We start from the raw sequence: 14914 nt of genomic DNA, 5'->3' as shown, positions 1-14914 counted from the left end.
GGAGCCCATTATGATTTCTGTTTAAATATACCTCTTAGCTGCTTACTTATGAGCAAAATGACATTGAATATTCAAGCTGTAAACCACCTTGGAAATCAATGCCTTCATTTGACAAAGAGGAAATGAGGACTCGTAAAAGGGGAATAATTTGTCCTGTCACTTGGGAAGCACAAGGCAAAGCCTGGACCAGAAGTTAGCCTGTTTAGCTAAATAGTTACTCAGGTATCTGTTATTAACTTCCTAAGTGTCATCTGCTGTACTGGGCTAATATCGCAGATTTCAAGGAGGACTTGATATACGAAGATTGAAAGAACGGAAAATTTTATGTGTTATATGGGAGAGGAAGGGCATATGGTGAAAAAAAAAAAGCTAAATCCCATTTTTCAGTTTTTGAATTTGCTATGATTTTGATTAAGGAACTTACTTTTTCTAAGCCTCCATCTGTCCGTAAATAGACATAGTAGTCTAATGTATAAAAAGGTTTTTTTTGTTTGGGTTATAAAAGAGAAAGCTTATAAGCATGTAACTAATGCCTTGCCCAATGTTTTCATTGTTGTTATTATTCTTCGAAACTCACAAATCCTGAAATTTTACGCACTCATCACGTATTGACCTCTAATGTGAATGAACACAGTAGGGAAAAGGGTATCTGATATCTGGGAGGGAAGGAGCCCCCTCCCCTCACCTCGCCCCCCAGTCACCTAAGCTTCATCTCCCTGAGCACCCATTTTCCATTGACCATACCAGGTTCTGGTCTGAAAGAGTTTATTACAAAATGACGAAGGGAGGGTCTGAGGAAGATTCACTCGTCATAGAATTTCGGCAGCTCATCACCCAAGATTACTTGATGGTCCACACCAGCAGCTGTAATAGTGACCAGGTAGATGACGCCCCCACTAGAGCCATCCCGGTTCATGGCCAGAGCGATAGCTGCAGAGTTTCAGGGTGGAGAGGGGAAGAGAGAATGACTTAGCTTCAGGATTCTTTACATTCCTCTCCTGCTCATGTGCTTACTACCATTCTCAGACCTCAAAACCCATCTCCTAGGGACACATACCAAGCAGTGTTCTGGTAAATAACTTAGGGGAAAAAAAGCCTTTAAATGTAACATCTCCCATTATCCATGGTCTCAAAAACTCCCACCAGGATGGATTTCAAGTTGCAAATAGTTTAAACAAGCAGCTCATGAGTTCTTGAATGTTTCATGTTTAACAGCCAGCTCCAGCACACCCCCTGATTCTTACAGTAAACTGTATACTTTGATTTGGGGTTCTCCAAACACTCTTGGTGTCTGCCCTGGGTTTCTGGAGTCCCATCTCGTCTAGCATTGTCCTGTTCCCTTTCCCTCTCAAAGGAGGTTCCAGTTTAGACATTAAGTTAAATGGTTGCCCGTGTATTCCTCATTGTGTTCCTCACCCTCTCCTTCCTTCCTCTCCAGGTTTAAAAAAAAACCTCCCAGGTCCCAGGTACCCTTCCATGCAGTCAGTTACCGTTCGTGGTGAAGCTCCTGCACTCCTCAGCCGACATGCCTGGTTTATACGCTGCATCCCACATAACCATAGATATAGGTGCTCCCAGAGCCGCCGATGGTGAAGGGCTGCCGAGTCAGCATTCCTCCCAGGGTTCCATACACCTGGCGGGGGGCATCCTCAGGTCAGACTATGGAAGCACCAATCCTCTCCTTGCAACTGAGACAGGCAGGGTGTCTCCGTGTTCTGTAGTGAAGCCCCCCATCTCCTACTCCCATTGACGAGATTATACTGTTTTTAGAGGCAGTGTCCTGGGAACCCACTGCTGGAAGGATGTAAACTCTGTCTCCCCCCATAGGGAAGAGGGGGTACATTGGAAGACATGCACCTGGCCCCCCGTCCCGTCGGTCCCAGCCGGCTACTATGAGATGTGCAGACAGGTCCTCCCGATACTTATAACTGATATTCCTCACCACGTTGGCAGCAGCCCGAGAACAAGAGGAGGTTCTTCCAGTTCCAACCTAAAGGGAGTGTTAGTAAGTGTTAGTAATAGGGGTCAATATAACTTCCTGAAGGGCCACCCTCCTGTGCCATTGCCATCATGCCTGACGTGTGAAACCTGAAACCTGTGGTTGCAATAGTTCAAACTCCAGGGGGACTAGTCTCACAGCACCCACTGGTAAGAAGATTCAACATTTCCCCCCTTTCCTCCATCCCCATCTTTTCCTTACCCATCCCCCAATTATATAACACTTTGCTGCAAGGGCCCTGCCCATGTGGGTAAAAGCAGATAAGATTTACTTCTGCACCAACGACCTTGGTTTCCCACTGGGTAACTTCCTGATATATGGTGGGTCACATCATCATTTTCTTTCTTGTTATTTATAGTGGGACAGAGATTTACAGTGTTTCAAGCCCTTTTCACATATATCATTTGATTCTCAAAATAACTGTCAGGTGAGGTAGGGTAGGTGCTGTTAATTATCTCCAGTTTACAGAGGCAGAAACTACATTGGAGCGTCAAGCTCCAGTTCAAAGCTAATAAAAACAGGAGCGCAAACAAGAATTTTTCATTTTTCATTGCAGCGCTCCTGGAATGGGACACTGTCTCGGGCTTTCAAGGGTGGGGAGAACTCTGGTGAATGTGGACTGAGGACCCCAGAGCTTCATACCCGTGGAGTTCCAGTTGGTAGGCGGCCATGTCAACCATGGCTTGGGCATCAGCAGCTGAGCCAGAGAGTGCACAGAAGATGTGTTGGGGCAGCGGGGACAGCTTGTCAAACACTCGGTTTACCACCGCCTCTCTGTGTGGGGAATGGGTCAACAGTCACTAACATTAGCAATGCCAGAATTTTGGAGGTTAATCATCCAGTGTTTCTCAAATTTATCTGACAAGAGAACAGCCCTGGAGTCCATGAAATTTAATACTTGGATTAAAACAGGAAGAAAAAAATAATCTCGAATAAATGAAACACGGCAAGTCATCAAAATTAGACTTATTTCCAGCTTAGATTTTATAGTAAAACAAAAAATAGTAAATTAAGAATCATGTTTTTAAGCAATTTTTCTTTGTTGTACCCATCTTGAGGAAGTTATGTGTTCTATGGGACATTAAGTAATATTGACCTAATTCCATATACTCATTTTGCATATGGGGAGACTGGTCAGGATGGAGGAGACAAAATTAGTTCAACATGTGCTGGATGAGAAACCAGAATATCTGCTTGGCAGAAGCACCTTTTCTATCTCTAAATATAGATGGAAGGAGGGCCCCTGAAATCTTTGTGTCTTACCTCTTTCTCATATCCTATTCTTTTATAACTATTTCTGCAGGGACAGGCCACAAGCATTCAGGCCCCAGATTCTCTTTCATGAATTCAGGGACCGAAGCACTTGCCCAGTATCTCATTAGAGGGGCATTTCTGAAGGTTAACTCCATTTCTGCAAAGCTCCACTTTACCAGTCTCTTCATGAATGGGCAAGAAAAATCTGTATTTAGGGCCATTGGCTTCCTTTCCAGGAGCATTCACCTTGACTGGTACTTACCCTGCAGACACTCGGGAATCAGAACCCACCCACAACACCTCCGTCAAACTCCACTGCCATGATGGTTGTCTGCAGACAAAGAGGATGGAATGTCAGAGCAGGACAAGACTTGATTCCCTCATGCTACAGATGAGGAAACATCCCCAGACAGGTGAGGTGACTAGCTCAAGATCATACAGCAGTTTAGGCCAGAGCCGACTCCCAGTACAGGATATCCCCTCTATCCCTCCACCTTCTCTGTCTCCTCTCCCAGCTGCAGGGGAATGTCACAGCCTGCTCCTGGCACAACAGAGAAAGAATCCTATCCCTGGGCTGCAGCCTTCCTAGGTTGAATCCTTTCCACTATAAAGAGAGAGGTGGGGATGAGGTTCACAGAGGCAGACGTTTGGCTCAGGCTCAGGGGGTGCTTCCAAGCACTGGCGGAAGAAGCAACCCTATTAGTGAATGACCTCTGCCACATGTGCTCCTAGTGTGTGCAGATGTGTATAGACCCAACACAGAGCAGGTTACTGTGACTTGGGGAAACAACCTCACGTCTTTCTTTGGCCCCTAATTCTCCACCCCACACCCCTTAGCCAGTTTATTAAACAGCAGAAATATCAAGGGGCGCGGTGGTTCGCAGGGCCATGTGAGGAGGGAAACAGCCAGGAACACACGAGATGGTTTAAAATAAAGGCTTCATTTAAGGGTTTATTTATTTTTTCTTTTTTAAAAGTAGGCTCCACACTGGGTGTGGAGCCCAGCGTGGGACTTGAATGCAGGACCCTGAGATCAAGACCTGAGCTGAGATCAAGAGTGGGTTGCTTAACCAAATGAGCCACCCAGGAAGCCCTCATTTAAGGAGTTCTGATGGAGAGTTCAATAGGTACCTCAGCAGCCAGAGGAAGAGATCTGTACCAGGAGAGGATTTGCCTGGGGAGTTTGAGCTCACTTTTTCAGGTCAAGAAAGGAAATCAAGGAAAAGAATTAAGGAATGTGAAAGGGATAAAGCTACACGTTTCCTACTCCTGTTGAGTTGGAAAGAGACTTAAAGGTCCTTGGTTCAAATGCGGAAACTGAATCATGGAGGAGGCGAATGACTTGTCAAGGTTACCCATAATTAATAACAGACTGGGACTAAAACCCGGGTCTAACTCTCCTGTTGTTGTGACTTCTGCTTCCCATTTTCCACTGCTCATCAGATTTTCTACCTTACAAATGGTTTTAATGCATTCTCATCACTCTGTAAGTCCGGACCCCAGGGCCATTGCCCAGAGCGTGCTGTCTGACATACTGATCTACCATGAACTGAGGGCCACTGAAAAAGGGCAGCCCCATTCTAGAGGTTATTCCTCCAAAACAAAGCTGCCCCCAAGCCAAGAGTGGTGGCATAGTTTAGGAACAGAAGCCAGCCGGCCATGGGCTGTGGGCAGCCTGTTGCCCAGCCTGGGCAGGCAGGTGGGAATGAACAAGAAGGACATAGGGAGCTGCACATAGCAGCTCCTGAGCCAAATGGGAGCCTTCTTGGATCAGGCTGGGGAAGGCCACCACCGTCTCACAAGGAACCCCCATTATCAGAGCTGCGGCTATGAGTTACCCAGCGCGGCCAATTTATCAAAGGTCTGTGTGATGAGCTGTCCCTTCTCAATCAGTGCCCATATTCCCTTCGCCCCAGAGCTGTCCTACTTCACCCAGGGCACCATTTCTTCATCAGTCTGCACCTTCTCCAGCCCCCTCCCCTGATTTAAGCAGCCCCTCTCTCCAGTTCGGAGTTGAAAGCGAAAGCACTTTAGAGCAGCTTCCCCTTGACGTTTTCAGCTAAGAGCCAATGCACCCCCTTCTCCACTCGCCTCCCGGGCCCAGTCCCTTGGTGGACTCCTATAAGACCCCCTTCGGAATAGAGGTGCCCCGTCTTCATCTCAGGGCATCTCTACAAACACTGGCTGCTACAAACTACCTCCTCACTGTTTTAGTCTCCACAAACACTGCTCGGAGTTTCCAGCGTCCCCCCGTCGCTCCACCGCCTCCACCTCTCTCCTAAACCTCTGGCACAGACTCCTTACCCCAGTGCGGACTTGGCCGCCGCGCAACATCTCGGTGCCGCTTGCAGCCTGGGGCACTGCTCTCCGACTTGGGAAGGCAGGCAGCGCACGCCTCCAGCCCCGCGCCTTCCCCACGCCCGCCAGGGGGCGCCCGGGTCCGCTCTGTGAGGCCTCGCGCCCGGCGCTAACCTACTTGGAACAGATCTGCCCGGAGACAGGTGACGAAAGAGGCTGGGGTAAAAACGTCCTGGCAAGTGGAATTCGCCAAATGAAGCAGAGATAGCGAGGAAGGATTAGTGTGCCCGATTGAGAAGGTGGAGCCACAAGTCCGCTCCCTAAAACCTCATATCTGATTTCCACGCCTTCTCTCCCAAAATAGTCTGGGCGGGCCCACCTCCTGCGCGGGGCGGATTTACTGAGCTGCTGCCGCTTTTGGTCGTTTTCCCTTTCCGAGAAACCGCCCGCTTCAAGGAGCGCCTCCAGAACCAGCCGGTCCTGGGACTTTCCGGGATCCCCGCCTCCATCCGCCCTGCCCTCCTTTCCCCGCCCCGGGTCTCAGCGCCCTCTCGGGTACAGCACCCGAGTGTGCGGACCCGTGCGGACAGCGGGGAGTCCCAGGCCGGGGGTGCGACCTCCGGCAGCACCCACGCGCCCATGGCCAGCTCGGGGTCCCGCAGCCCCTGCGGCTGCCTCTGCTCGTCCCGAGCTTCCCTGGCGTGGCTGGGGGTAACTCTGCTGCTTCTCGCCGACTGGGTTCTGCTCCGGGAGGCGCTCCCCAGAATAGGCTCGGCGCTGGTCCCCGCCGCGCTGCCCCTGCTCCGGGTCTGGGTGGTGGGCCTGAGCCGCTGGGCTGTGCTGTGGCTGGGGGCCCGTGCTGTTCTCGGGGTAACGGTCCGTTCCGGCAGGAAAAGTGCAGGAGTCCGGGGATGGCTGGCAGCTCTGCAGCCTTTGGCGGCGGGGCTGGGTTTGGCCCTGCCGGGACTTGCCTTGTTCCGAGAGCTGAGCTCATGGAGCGTTCCCAGGGCTTCCGACGGCTCTCGGCTCCTGCACTGGGGAAGTCGCCTGGATGCTTTCGCCCTCACCTACTTGGCAGCAGTACCCGCAGCCGCCATGTGGCATAAGCTCGGCGGACTTTGGGAACCGAAAAGTCACGGGGGTTCAGGAGACGCGGTGCGCCGGCTTCTAGGCTGCCTGGGTTCAGAGATACGACGCCTCCCGCTCCTGCTGGTCCTGTTCGTTCTCTCCAGTCTCGGTAAGAGGGACGCAGGGGCAGAGAGAGACGGACACTAGGGGCCTGGGCAAGAATCACAGTAATAATGGTCAGTGAGATAGGTTAGTGTGGGTTCTGGGATGTGGATCAGGGGGAAGGTGACCGAGCTGTGGTGGTGAGAAGACTCGCTCGGGTGTCAAGGAAAGAGCCCTGGACTCCGATGCTGCTTTAGGCGTTGCTTCATTAGCCACCCTGGGCAAGTCTTTTCTTCTGGGCAGCACACCCTATGACCTCTGGTCTCTCTATGAAACCTCTGAAGGTCCGGTGGGGCTCAGGGTTGTGAGTTCCACGGTGCGGTGCAGGGCTGGGTTCTCAGTGTCCTCTTTCTGCCCGGGCCCTCCAGGATACCGGTGATGGTTCAAAGGAGTGGGATGGGGACGGGCCCCTCTGCTTGGAACTGATCTACTTAGACTTGATAACTGTGACTGTCCTCTCCCTCCTCTTCCTCTCCAGGGGAAATGGCCATTCCGTTCTTCACCGGTCACCTTGCCGACTGGATTCTCCAAGATGGGACAGCCTCTGTTTTCACACGGAACATAACTCTCATGTCCTTTCTCACCATAGCCAGGTCTGGGGGCTGAAGATGGAAGCCTGAGAATGGGGGGCCCTGAAAAAGAGGTTATCTGGAAGCTGGGGCTGCTGTCCAAAGGGCCCTTCTTTGGGACTTCTCTCTCTCCCTGGAACAGGGCCTGATCCTTCTCTCTCTCCAGTGCAGTGTTGGAATTCGGGGCTGATGGTGTCTATAAACAGCACCATGGGCCGTGTGCACAGCCGCTTGCAAGGAGAGGTATTTCAGGCTGTCCTGCGTCAGGAAACAGAGTTTTTCCAACAGAACCAAACGGGTGTGTCATGAAACTCATTATATATCTGTATACTCTTTATTTTCCCCATATATCCTCTTTTACTTATAACCTTGATCTTTCTCTCTTTCTCTCACATAGACATTGTCATTTCTTATTCTTGATATACTTTGAGTATTATATTCTTTACCTTCAGAAAAACCTATCTTTTCCATCTAAATTTCCATAAATTTATCTTTATGTGTATACTCAGATAAAAACTATAGAATTTCAAACCTGGAAATTTTGAGATCATGGAGTCCAACTCCCTATTTTGCAGAGAAGGAAGCTGAGGCCTGGACCCTAAATGCTGAAACTGGCATGGGCACATATGGATAGGGGTGAGCTTGGGGATAGAACGCATCTCTTGGTTCCCAGCTGAGTGCTCAGTAGAGTTTTCTGGACTGCTTTCTAGCAGCACTCTTTTTCTCCAGCTATGTTATGTGACCAGCTTAAGCTCATCTCTGTGCTCTGTGTGAAGCACAGTTAAACATGCTCTTTAAGGGATAGAAACTGTCAGAGAAATTGAAATTCACATGGGCATCAATTTCCTTATAGTTACAATGAAAATCTTTGGCCAGTTTTTTCCTAACACTCATTCCCACAGCACCGAGATCCCTTCTCTCTGTCCCTGGAACAGGGCCTGATCCTTCTCCCCTGTCCCCCTTACTTCCTCTTCCTAAGCCTCCTCAGAACACCCTGTTGCTGCCCCCTTTCCCCTGGCTCCTCCCCCTGGCTGGTTGCTAGTCCCTTCCACCACTCTGAGCCTCTCATTCATTCACTCTCTTCTCTCCAATGCCTGGCAGGAGCCATCACTTCTCGGGTGACAGAGGACACCTCCACGCTAAGTGAGTCTCTGAGTGAGAAGCTGAGTCTGCTGTTGTGGTACCTGGTGCGGGGGCTGTGTCTCTTGGGGCTCATGCTCTGGGGGTCACTGTCCCTCACCATGGTCACCCTGGTCACCCTGCCTCTGCTTTTCCTTCTGCCTAAGAAGCTGGGAAAATGGCACCAGGTATGTCCAGGGAGCTGCCTCACCCTACACAGACCTTCATTTCTCGGACTGGGTGGAATTAATCCCTCTTAGATTTCTTTCCTGGCACCCTCGCTGATTCCCTGTTTTCATGGGACCCCCTGTCCCTGTAACCCATGCTCCCAGATGGCTCAGTGCTGAGCTCCATACTGTCTGTGTCTTCTCTTCTAACTTCTGCCCATGATCTGTCTTTGCAAACATGATCACCAGTCTTGAGATTTCGATCCCCTGTGACCCTTCTAAATAATTTCCTCTGCTCTGTACCCCTTTGGTATCTAGGAAGTATAACTGTGCCCCTTTGTCTTTCCTTCATTCATCTGCCCCTTCTCACCTTTAATCTCCAACTAGGTAACTAAGGTACTAACGTCCCTGATGGTTTGCCAACCCTGTGCGACATCTCTTGTCCGTGTCTCCACAGGCGCTGGCAGCCCAGGTGCAGAAATCTCTGGCAGAGTCCAGCCAGGTGGCCATAGAAGTGCTGTCAGCCATGCCCACAGTCCGGAGCTTTGCCAATGAGGAGGCTGAGGCCCAGAAGTACAGCCAGAAGCTGCAGGATATGAATACCCTCCATCAGAAGGAGGCTGTGTCCTATGCAGTCAACCTCTGGACCAGTAGTGTGAGCACCTGTATATGAGTACCTAAGATGCCTCGACTCCATTCCCTTTCCCGCACGCTGCCACCATCGGGGCAGTGGTTGGTTCGGTGTTCTCATCCTAGCAATCTGGGGCTCAGTTACCCTGCTCGGTGTTCCTAACTGCCTCCCTCTCTTTAGACCTGCCAGATGGCTTCCTGTCACCATGAAACACAGAATCCTTCCGGCCCCCTTTTAGGGAAGGGGCCATGTATTCCAGTCCCGGGGCCTTCCTTTGCCTCTCAGGCAGAACTCAGACATAAAGTTCTGCAGCTGGCCTGTGTCATGTTGGGACTGTGAGAGCCATGGCAGTAGCAGAAGCCAAGGATGAGGGACATCTGCTCCGTCATTGAAAGAGAACTGGAGCAGCATTCAGGAATTCCTGCCTCGATGCTGCCGTTTACCAGCTCTGTGATCGTGGGCTAGTAACTTACTTTCTCTTGAGACTGTTTGCCCATTTCATTTTTATTTTTCATTTTCTAAAAAAGATTTATTTATTTGAGAGGGAGAGAGCATGGGCAGGGGAGAGAGATAAAGAGAGAGGACTCCCTGTTGAGCAGAGAGCCTGACAATGACTTGGGACTCTGAGATCATGACCTCAGCCGAAACCAAGATGTTCAACCGACTGAGCCACCTAGGCTCCCCTGTTTCCTCATTTAGAAAAGGGGGAATGTTTATAGGGTTCTTGCTATGAATATTAGATGACATTTCATTTAAAGCACTGAGATCCCTAAACTCCCCTATCCCCCTTACTTCCTCTTCCTAAGCCTCCTCAGTAAACAAGTGTTCTGCACACAAGGTGATAGTGGTGATGGGGAGAACAGTGATGACTTCTGTGGTGTAGCCTAGCAAGACTCCATGGAGCCCCCATGGTGCACGCTCCCTGTCTGGCCGTGGAGGCTCCTGCTGTTCTCCGGGGGAAAGGGACTTTATATCTCCAAACTGCTAATGCATCTCATACTTTGCATCACCCTCCTCCCGAGATTTTTCAACCACAATCCCTTTTCCCCATGGTCTCTCCACAGATCTCAGGGATGCTGCTGAAGGTGGGAATCTTATACATCGGTGGGCATCTGGTGACAAGTGGGGCTGTAAGCAGCGGGAACCTTGTCACGTTTATTCTCTACCAGATCCAGTTCACCACCGCTGTTGAGGTGAGCCTTCCGTTTTCACTCCCTAGTGCTTTTCCTTCTTAGGTCCCATCACCGTCTTTGTCACCTTCCTTCTGTTCTTTACCCTTCTCCTATCACATGGCCCTGGCAAGCCGATGTGTTCTCCCCTTCGCAATACTCATACCTCCCCTGCAGGTACTGCTCTCCACCTACCCGAGTGTACAGAAGGCTGTGGGCTCCTCAGACAAAATATTTGAATACCTGGACCGGATTCCTCGCTGTCCTTCCAGTGGTGTGTTGACTTCCTTAAACTTGGAGGGCCTTGTCCAGTTTCAGGATGTCTCCTTCGCCTACCCAAACCGTCCAGATGTCCCAGTGCTGCAGGTATAGCCTACCTATCCTTGTTTGTCACGGGCCTCGTTCATCTCTACCATCCTAAACTCTCCTCCTGTCTTCGGCCCGCTTAGCATGAGGTACAGATAGATCCTTCCTAGCCCCTCAAAGGCAGAGATGAGCCCCGTCTGCTCCATACAGCTGCCCCGAACTCAAGAACTGGTTTGGATTTGTAAGAAGGTTGGGAGAAGAGGCTCTCCGGGAGGAGGGTCTCACATCCTAAGGAATTGCTGAAGCAAAATATCTCTAGTCTTTTCCTCTTCTTTCCATTTGTCATTTAGAATGTGATTTTTTTTTCCTGTTTTCTCATGACATTTGATATCAAGTGTGTGACATAGTGGTGTTTGGTCTCTGCTCTGATTTTTGCCCAATTTTCCGTCTCTATTCCTTGGGGAGCTATCATCCCTGAGGAACAGAAATTTATGCCTGTGGAAGGATAGGAGTTGCTGTATTTCCCCATTACCCCGACCCCCCTTATGATGTACGTAAGACGTCATGCTATGTAATAAGACAATGGCAGTCTCAAGTCTCAAGGTTAGAGGCCTTAGTCTGTCTCTCATTTTTTTGGATTCTCTGACCTTCAGGGGCTGACATTCACCCTACGGCCTGGTGAGGTGACGGCTCTGGTGGGGCCCAATGGGTCCGGGAAGAGCACAGTGGCTGCCTTGCTGCAGAATCTGTACCAGCCCACCGGGGGACGGCTGCTGCTGGATGGGAACCCTCTTCTCCAATACGAACACGGCTACCTGCACACACAAGTGAGCAAGAAGACGGCGGCAGTGGAGGGGATGGGGAGGGGACGTCACTGAACACCCTAACTGAGCGTTCTGAAAGGAGGACCAGGGAGTGACAGATCTTGGGTGGAGATGGGGTGTAGTCAGGAGAGAGCGTGTGTAATTTTGTGATACATGTTCAACAAAGATTTTGAGTCGTGAGTCTCTAGATAACCATACTCCTGTGTTCCTTGTTCTTTGACTCTTCATCATATTTTGTCCTAGGTGGCTGCAGTGGGGCAAGAGCCACAGTTATTTGGGAGGAGTTTTCAAGAAAATATTGCCTATGGCCTGGTCCAGAAGCCAACTATGGAGGAAATCAGAGATGCTGCAATGGTGTCTGGAGCGCACAGTTTCATCTCTGAACTCCCTGAGGGCTATAACACAGGTGCCTTTCAGCCTATATCCTCACCCAGACATCTTTTTTTTTTTTTTAAGATTTATTTATTTACTTATTTATTTGACAGAGATCACAAGTAGGCAGAGAGGCAGGCAGAGAGAGAGAGGGCTGAGCAGAGAGCAGAGAGCCTGATCCCAGGACCCTGGAAACATGGCCCGAGCCAAAAGCAGAGGCTTTAACCCACTGAGCCACCCAGGCGCCCGTCACCCAGACATCTTTACCGATGTCTTTATTCTGTAGTCCCTTCTTTTATTCCTTCATTAAGTCCATCCTTTATTCTGTAGTCCCTTCCAACCCGCTGACATCAGTTTGAAGTTGTAGGATCTTGTTCCTCTGGCTTCTTCATGCTCATGTTCTCAGAACTCGGTCGCCTTTCCAGAACTTTCCCCATCCAGCTACATCATCCATCAGTCCTTGGTGTGTGTATGTGCACGTCTGAGCCCGCGTGCACACACAGGCAAGCACGGGGAGGCATGTGTGGTTATCCAGCCCTCACCCTGCCTCTTGTCTCTGCAGAGATAGGCGAGGCTGGGAACCAGCTATCAGGGGGTCAGCGACAGGCAGTGGCCTTGGCTCGGGCATTGATCCGGAAACCACGTGTACTCATCCTGGATGATGCTACCAGTGCCCTCGACGCAGACAGCCAGTTACGGGTGAGAGGGACATTTTGTTAGTGACTGTCTTAACTTTCCAGTTAGTCTCCTTTCCTTCACTCATCCTATGTTATTTATACTAACATAGTTATCCAGATCAGTTCCTGCGATTCTCAGTTCCCAGTAGCTGCCCCCCAAGATGCTTAGAACCAATTCAAAGACACTGTCTATAGACCCTGAATCTCTGAAGCCAAACATAAGAATACCATCCTAAAAGTATTATTGTCAGTTGAGCTTTTACTCTTTTACTATGGACATGCGATTAGGGGCCCTGCATGTATTATCTGACTTGTTCATTCATCTTGAATGTCTTTGAGCTGGGCATTGTTACCTTCATTCTACTCATGATAAAAAGGGGGTGAAGAGACGTTAAATGACCACTCGATGTCACTGAGCTGTGGAGTAGCAGATCCAGAGTCAAGCCCGCCTGACTTGAGTGCTCATGCTTTTTACCACTAAGTTGAATTTCTTCAAAACAGAATATAAAATTCCCAGTTTATAGGTAAAGAGAGAGACTGTTTGATACCCTTTACTCTTTTCTTATGGGTTTCACCTCAGGACTCTTACTTTTATCCCACTGTTGCCATCTCATGTAAATAGTCCTTGACAAACCAAAGGTTGGACAAAGAAGCACTTAGAATGAGAATCCTAGACTCCTTGGCAGACTCCTAGACTTGTTGGCAGAGGTGGCAGTGATCTTGGTGAAAGCTTTCCGGGCTCTGGAAACACAGATGTCTCCCTGGGCACTTGACGGAGTCTGTATCTTTTTTCAGGTGGAGCAGCTCCTGTACAAAAGCCCCCAGCGGTGCTCTCGGTCTGTGCTTCTCATCACCCATTGTCTCAGCTTGGTGGAGCAGGCTGACCAAATCCTCTTTCTGGATGGAGGCACCATCTGTGAAGCAGGAACCTACCAGCAGCTCATGGAAAGGAGGGGACACTTCTGGACCATGATGCAGGCTCCTGGTGGGTCAGGAGCTCCAAAATGAAAGGCTCCTCTGACCTGCATGTGCCATCTCCCTCCCTTCTTTTCTCCTCTCTAGTGGAGAATTTGGGAACAAGGGGCTTACCAGAGCTGCACAGTAGGCAGCTGCTTCTAGGAGGCACGACTTCCTAGAAAATAACTCACTAGCTGATGCCTGAATTCTGCCACGAGTGTTGCCCCCTCTCCAAACTCCTCTTGATGATACAGATTTCTTGGAAGAAAACAGGGCTTATAACTCCTTAATGTAACCGGGTTCAGAGCCAGGGTTTTGGTGTGGAACCCTGGAAATGAGAAGAACTTTGAAATATAGAGAGGGGAGAGCAGCTACTTTCCACTAAGACTAAAGTCATATGCTGGCCCATAAACACACTCTGGATTCTTGATATTTATAATAAAATCGGGGTTTTGTACTGTGGTTTCTTGTGTTTTCAGCGCACCAAATGGCTCACCAATGCTTGCAGTGAATTTTCCCGGAGTTTGGTCTCTCCCTCCTTCAGGAGCTTCAATGCTTCATAGTCCCAAGTGGGCCATATTCTCCCTTAAGTTTTCTGTTTCCTGTGATTTCCCCCTCTACTTTCCCATGCCCCCATGTCCGCCACCAAGGACAAGCCAGAGTGGGATACAGCACCCTCCAAGCACTAGCAGCTGCAGTTCGGAGCTCTGGCCTTTCTGAAGGGGAAAATGGAGATCAAGCGTAGCTAGAGGAAGAGGAAGTGCAAGCGCGCCTACGGATAAACTGACTTAACCAACCTAACCCGCCCCTGGTCCATTCCAGAAGAGCTCACCGGGCTCAGAAAAGACACCTGCTGGGGTGATTTCAGCGTAGTGTGGGCGGGGTTGTCTAGTAAATCTCTTCCATTCTGGAAGGGCCTCGGTGTGTGACGTCAGCAGTTGCGGAGCAGTTTAGGCCAACACAGGTTGCAAGGGGAGGCGGGGTTTGGATGAGTTCCTCCGCAGTGCTCAGTCGAGCAAGGAGGTGCTGGCAGAAGGGCGGTTGTTGTGGGTGGCTCTAGGTTAGGGAGACCATTGAACCAGGAAAGGTCCTGAGAGACTACGTCGAAAGATTCAGAGCCTGCGCCCTCTCCTTGGCGCCCCACACCCCCCGCAGGTATATTCTGTTGCCGGTTGCCCCACAACCTGTCCTCAAGCCTCACTGCCCCCGCATACTTCCCCTTTCCCCTAATTTTATAAAATGATGCTCCTATGAACACCTCCAAGCCCCGGAGGGGAAACAACTCCCAGCTTCTTGCTGATTTGCAGCTTTCTGGCTAAGGTTAAGCCTTTAGAAGATGCAA

The 14914-nt window shown here is 50.1% G+C and overlaps 2 protein-coding genes across 2 annotated transcripts; one reads left to right on the top strand and one right to left on the bottom strand.

Annotated features, from left to right (window-relative positions):
• Nucleotides 1–768: 768 nt before the first annotated feature.
• PSMB9 (proteasome 20S subunit beta 9) lies at nucleotides 769–5898 on the bottom strand. Its single transcript, XM_045074671.1, is given in 9 exon segments — nucleotides 769–930; nucleotides 1491–1548; nucleotides 1550–1659; nucleotides 1858–1957; nucleotides 1960–1990; nucleotides 2642–2773; nucleotides 3516–3544; nucleotides 3546–3584; nucleotides 5558–5898. Coding segments are annotated over 9 exon segments (657 nt in total). The 5' UTR covers nucleotides 5588–5898; the 3' UTR covers nucleotides 769–802.
• Nucleotides 5899–5978: 80 nt separating this feature from the next.
• Nucleotides 5979–14034, top strand: TAP1 (transporter 1, ATP binding cassette subfamily B member). The gene is given in 12 exon segments (XM_045074669.1): nucleotides 5979–6788; nucleotides 7260–7374; nucleotides 7517–7550; nucleotides 7552–7648; nucleotides 8452–8657; nucleotides 9094–9291; nucleotides 10332–10460; nucleotides 10614–10802; nucleotides 11396–11569; nucleotides 11810–11972; nucleotides 12501–12637; nucleotides 13411–14034. Coding segments are annotated over 12 exon segments (2253 nt in total). The 5' UTR covers nucleotides 5979–6190; the 3' UTR covers nucleotides 13624–14034.
• The last annotated feature ends 880 nt before the right edge of the window (nucleotides 14035–14914 follow it).

Source organism: Mustela putorius, unplaced genomic scaffold, assembly GCF_011764305.1.
Source record: "Mustela putorius furo isolate JIRA1106 unplaced genomic scaffold, ASM1176430v1.1 tig00000135_pilon_pilon_pilon, whole genome shotgun sequence".
Lineage (NCBI taxonomy): Eukaryota > Metazoa > Chordata > Mammalia > Carnivora > Mustelidae > Mustela > Mustela putorius.
The sequence above is the reverse complement of the archived record's forward strand: the minus strand, read 5'-3'. Positions and strand labels throughout refer to the sequence as shown.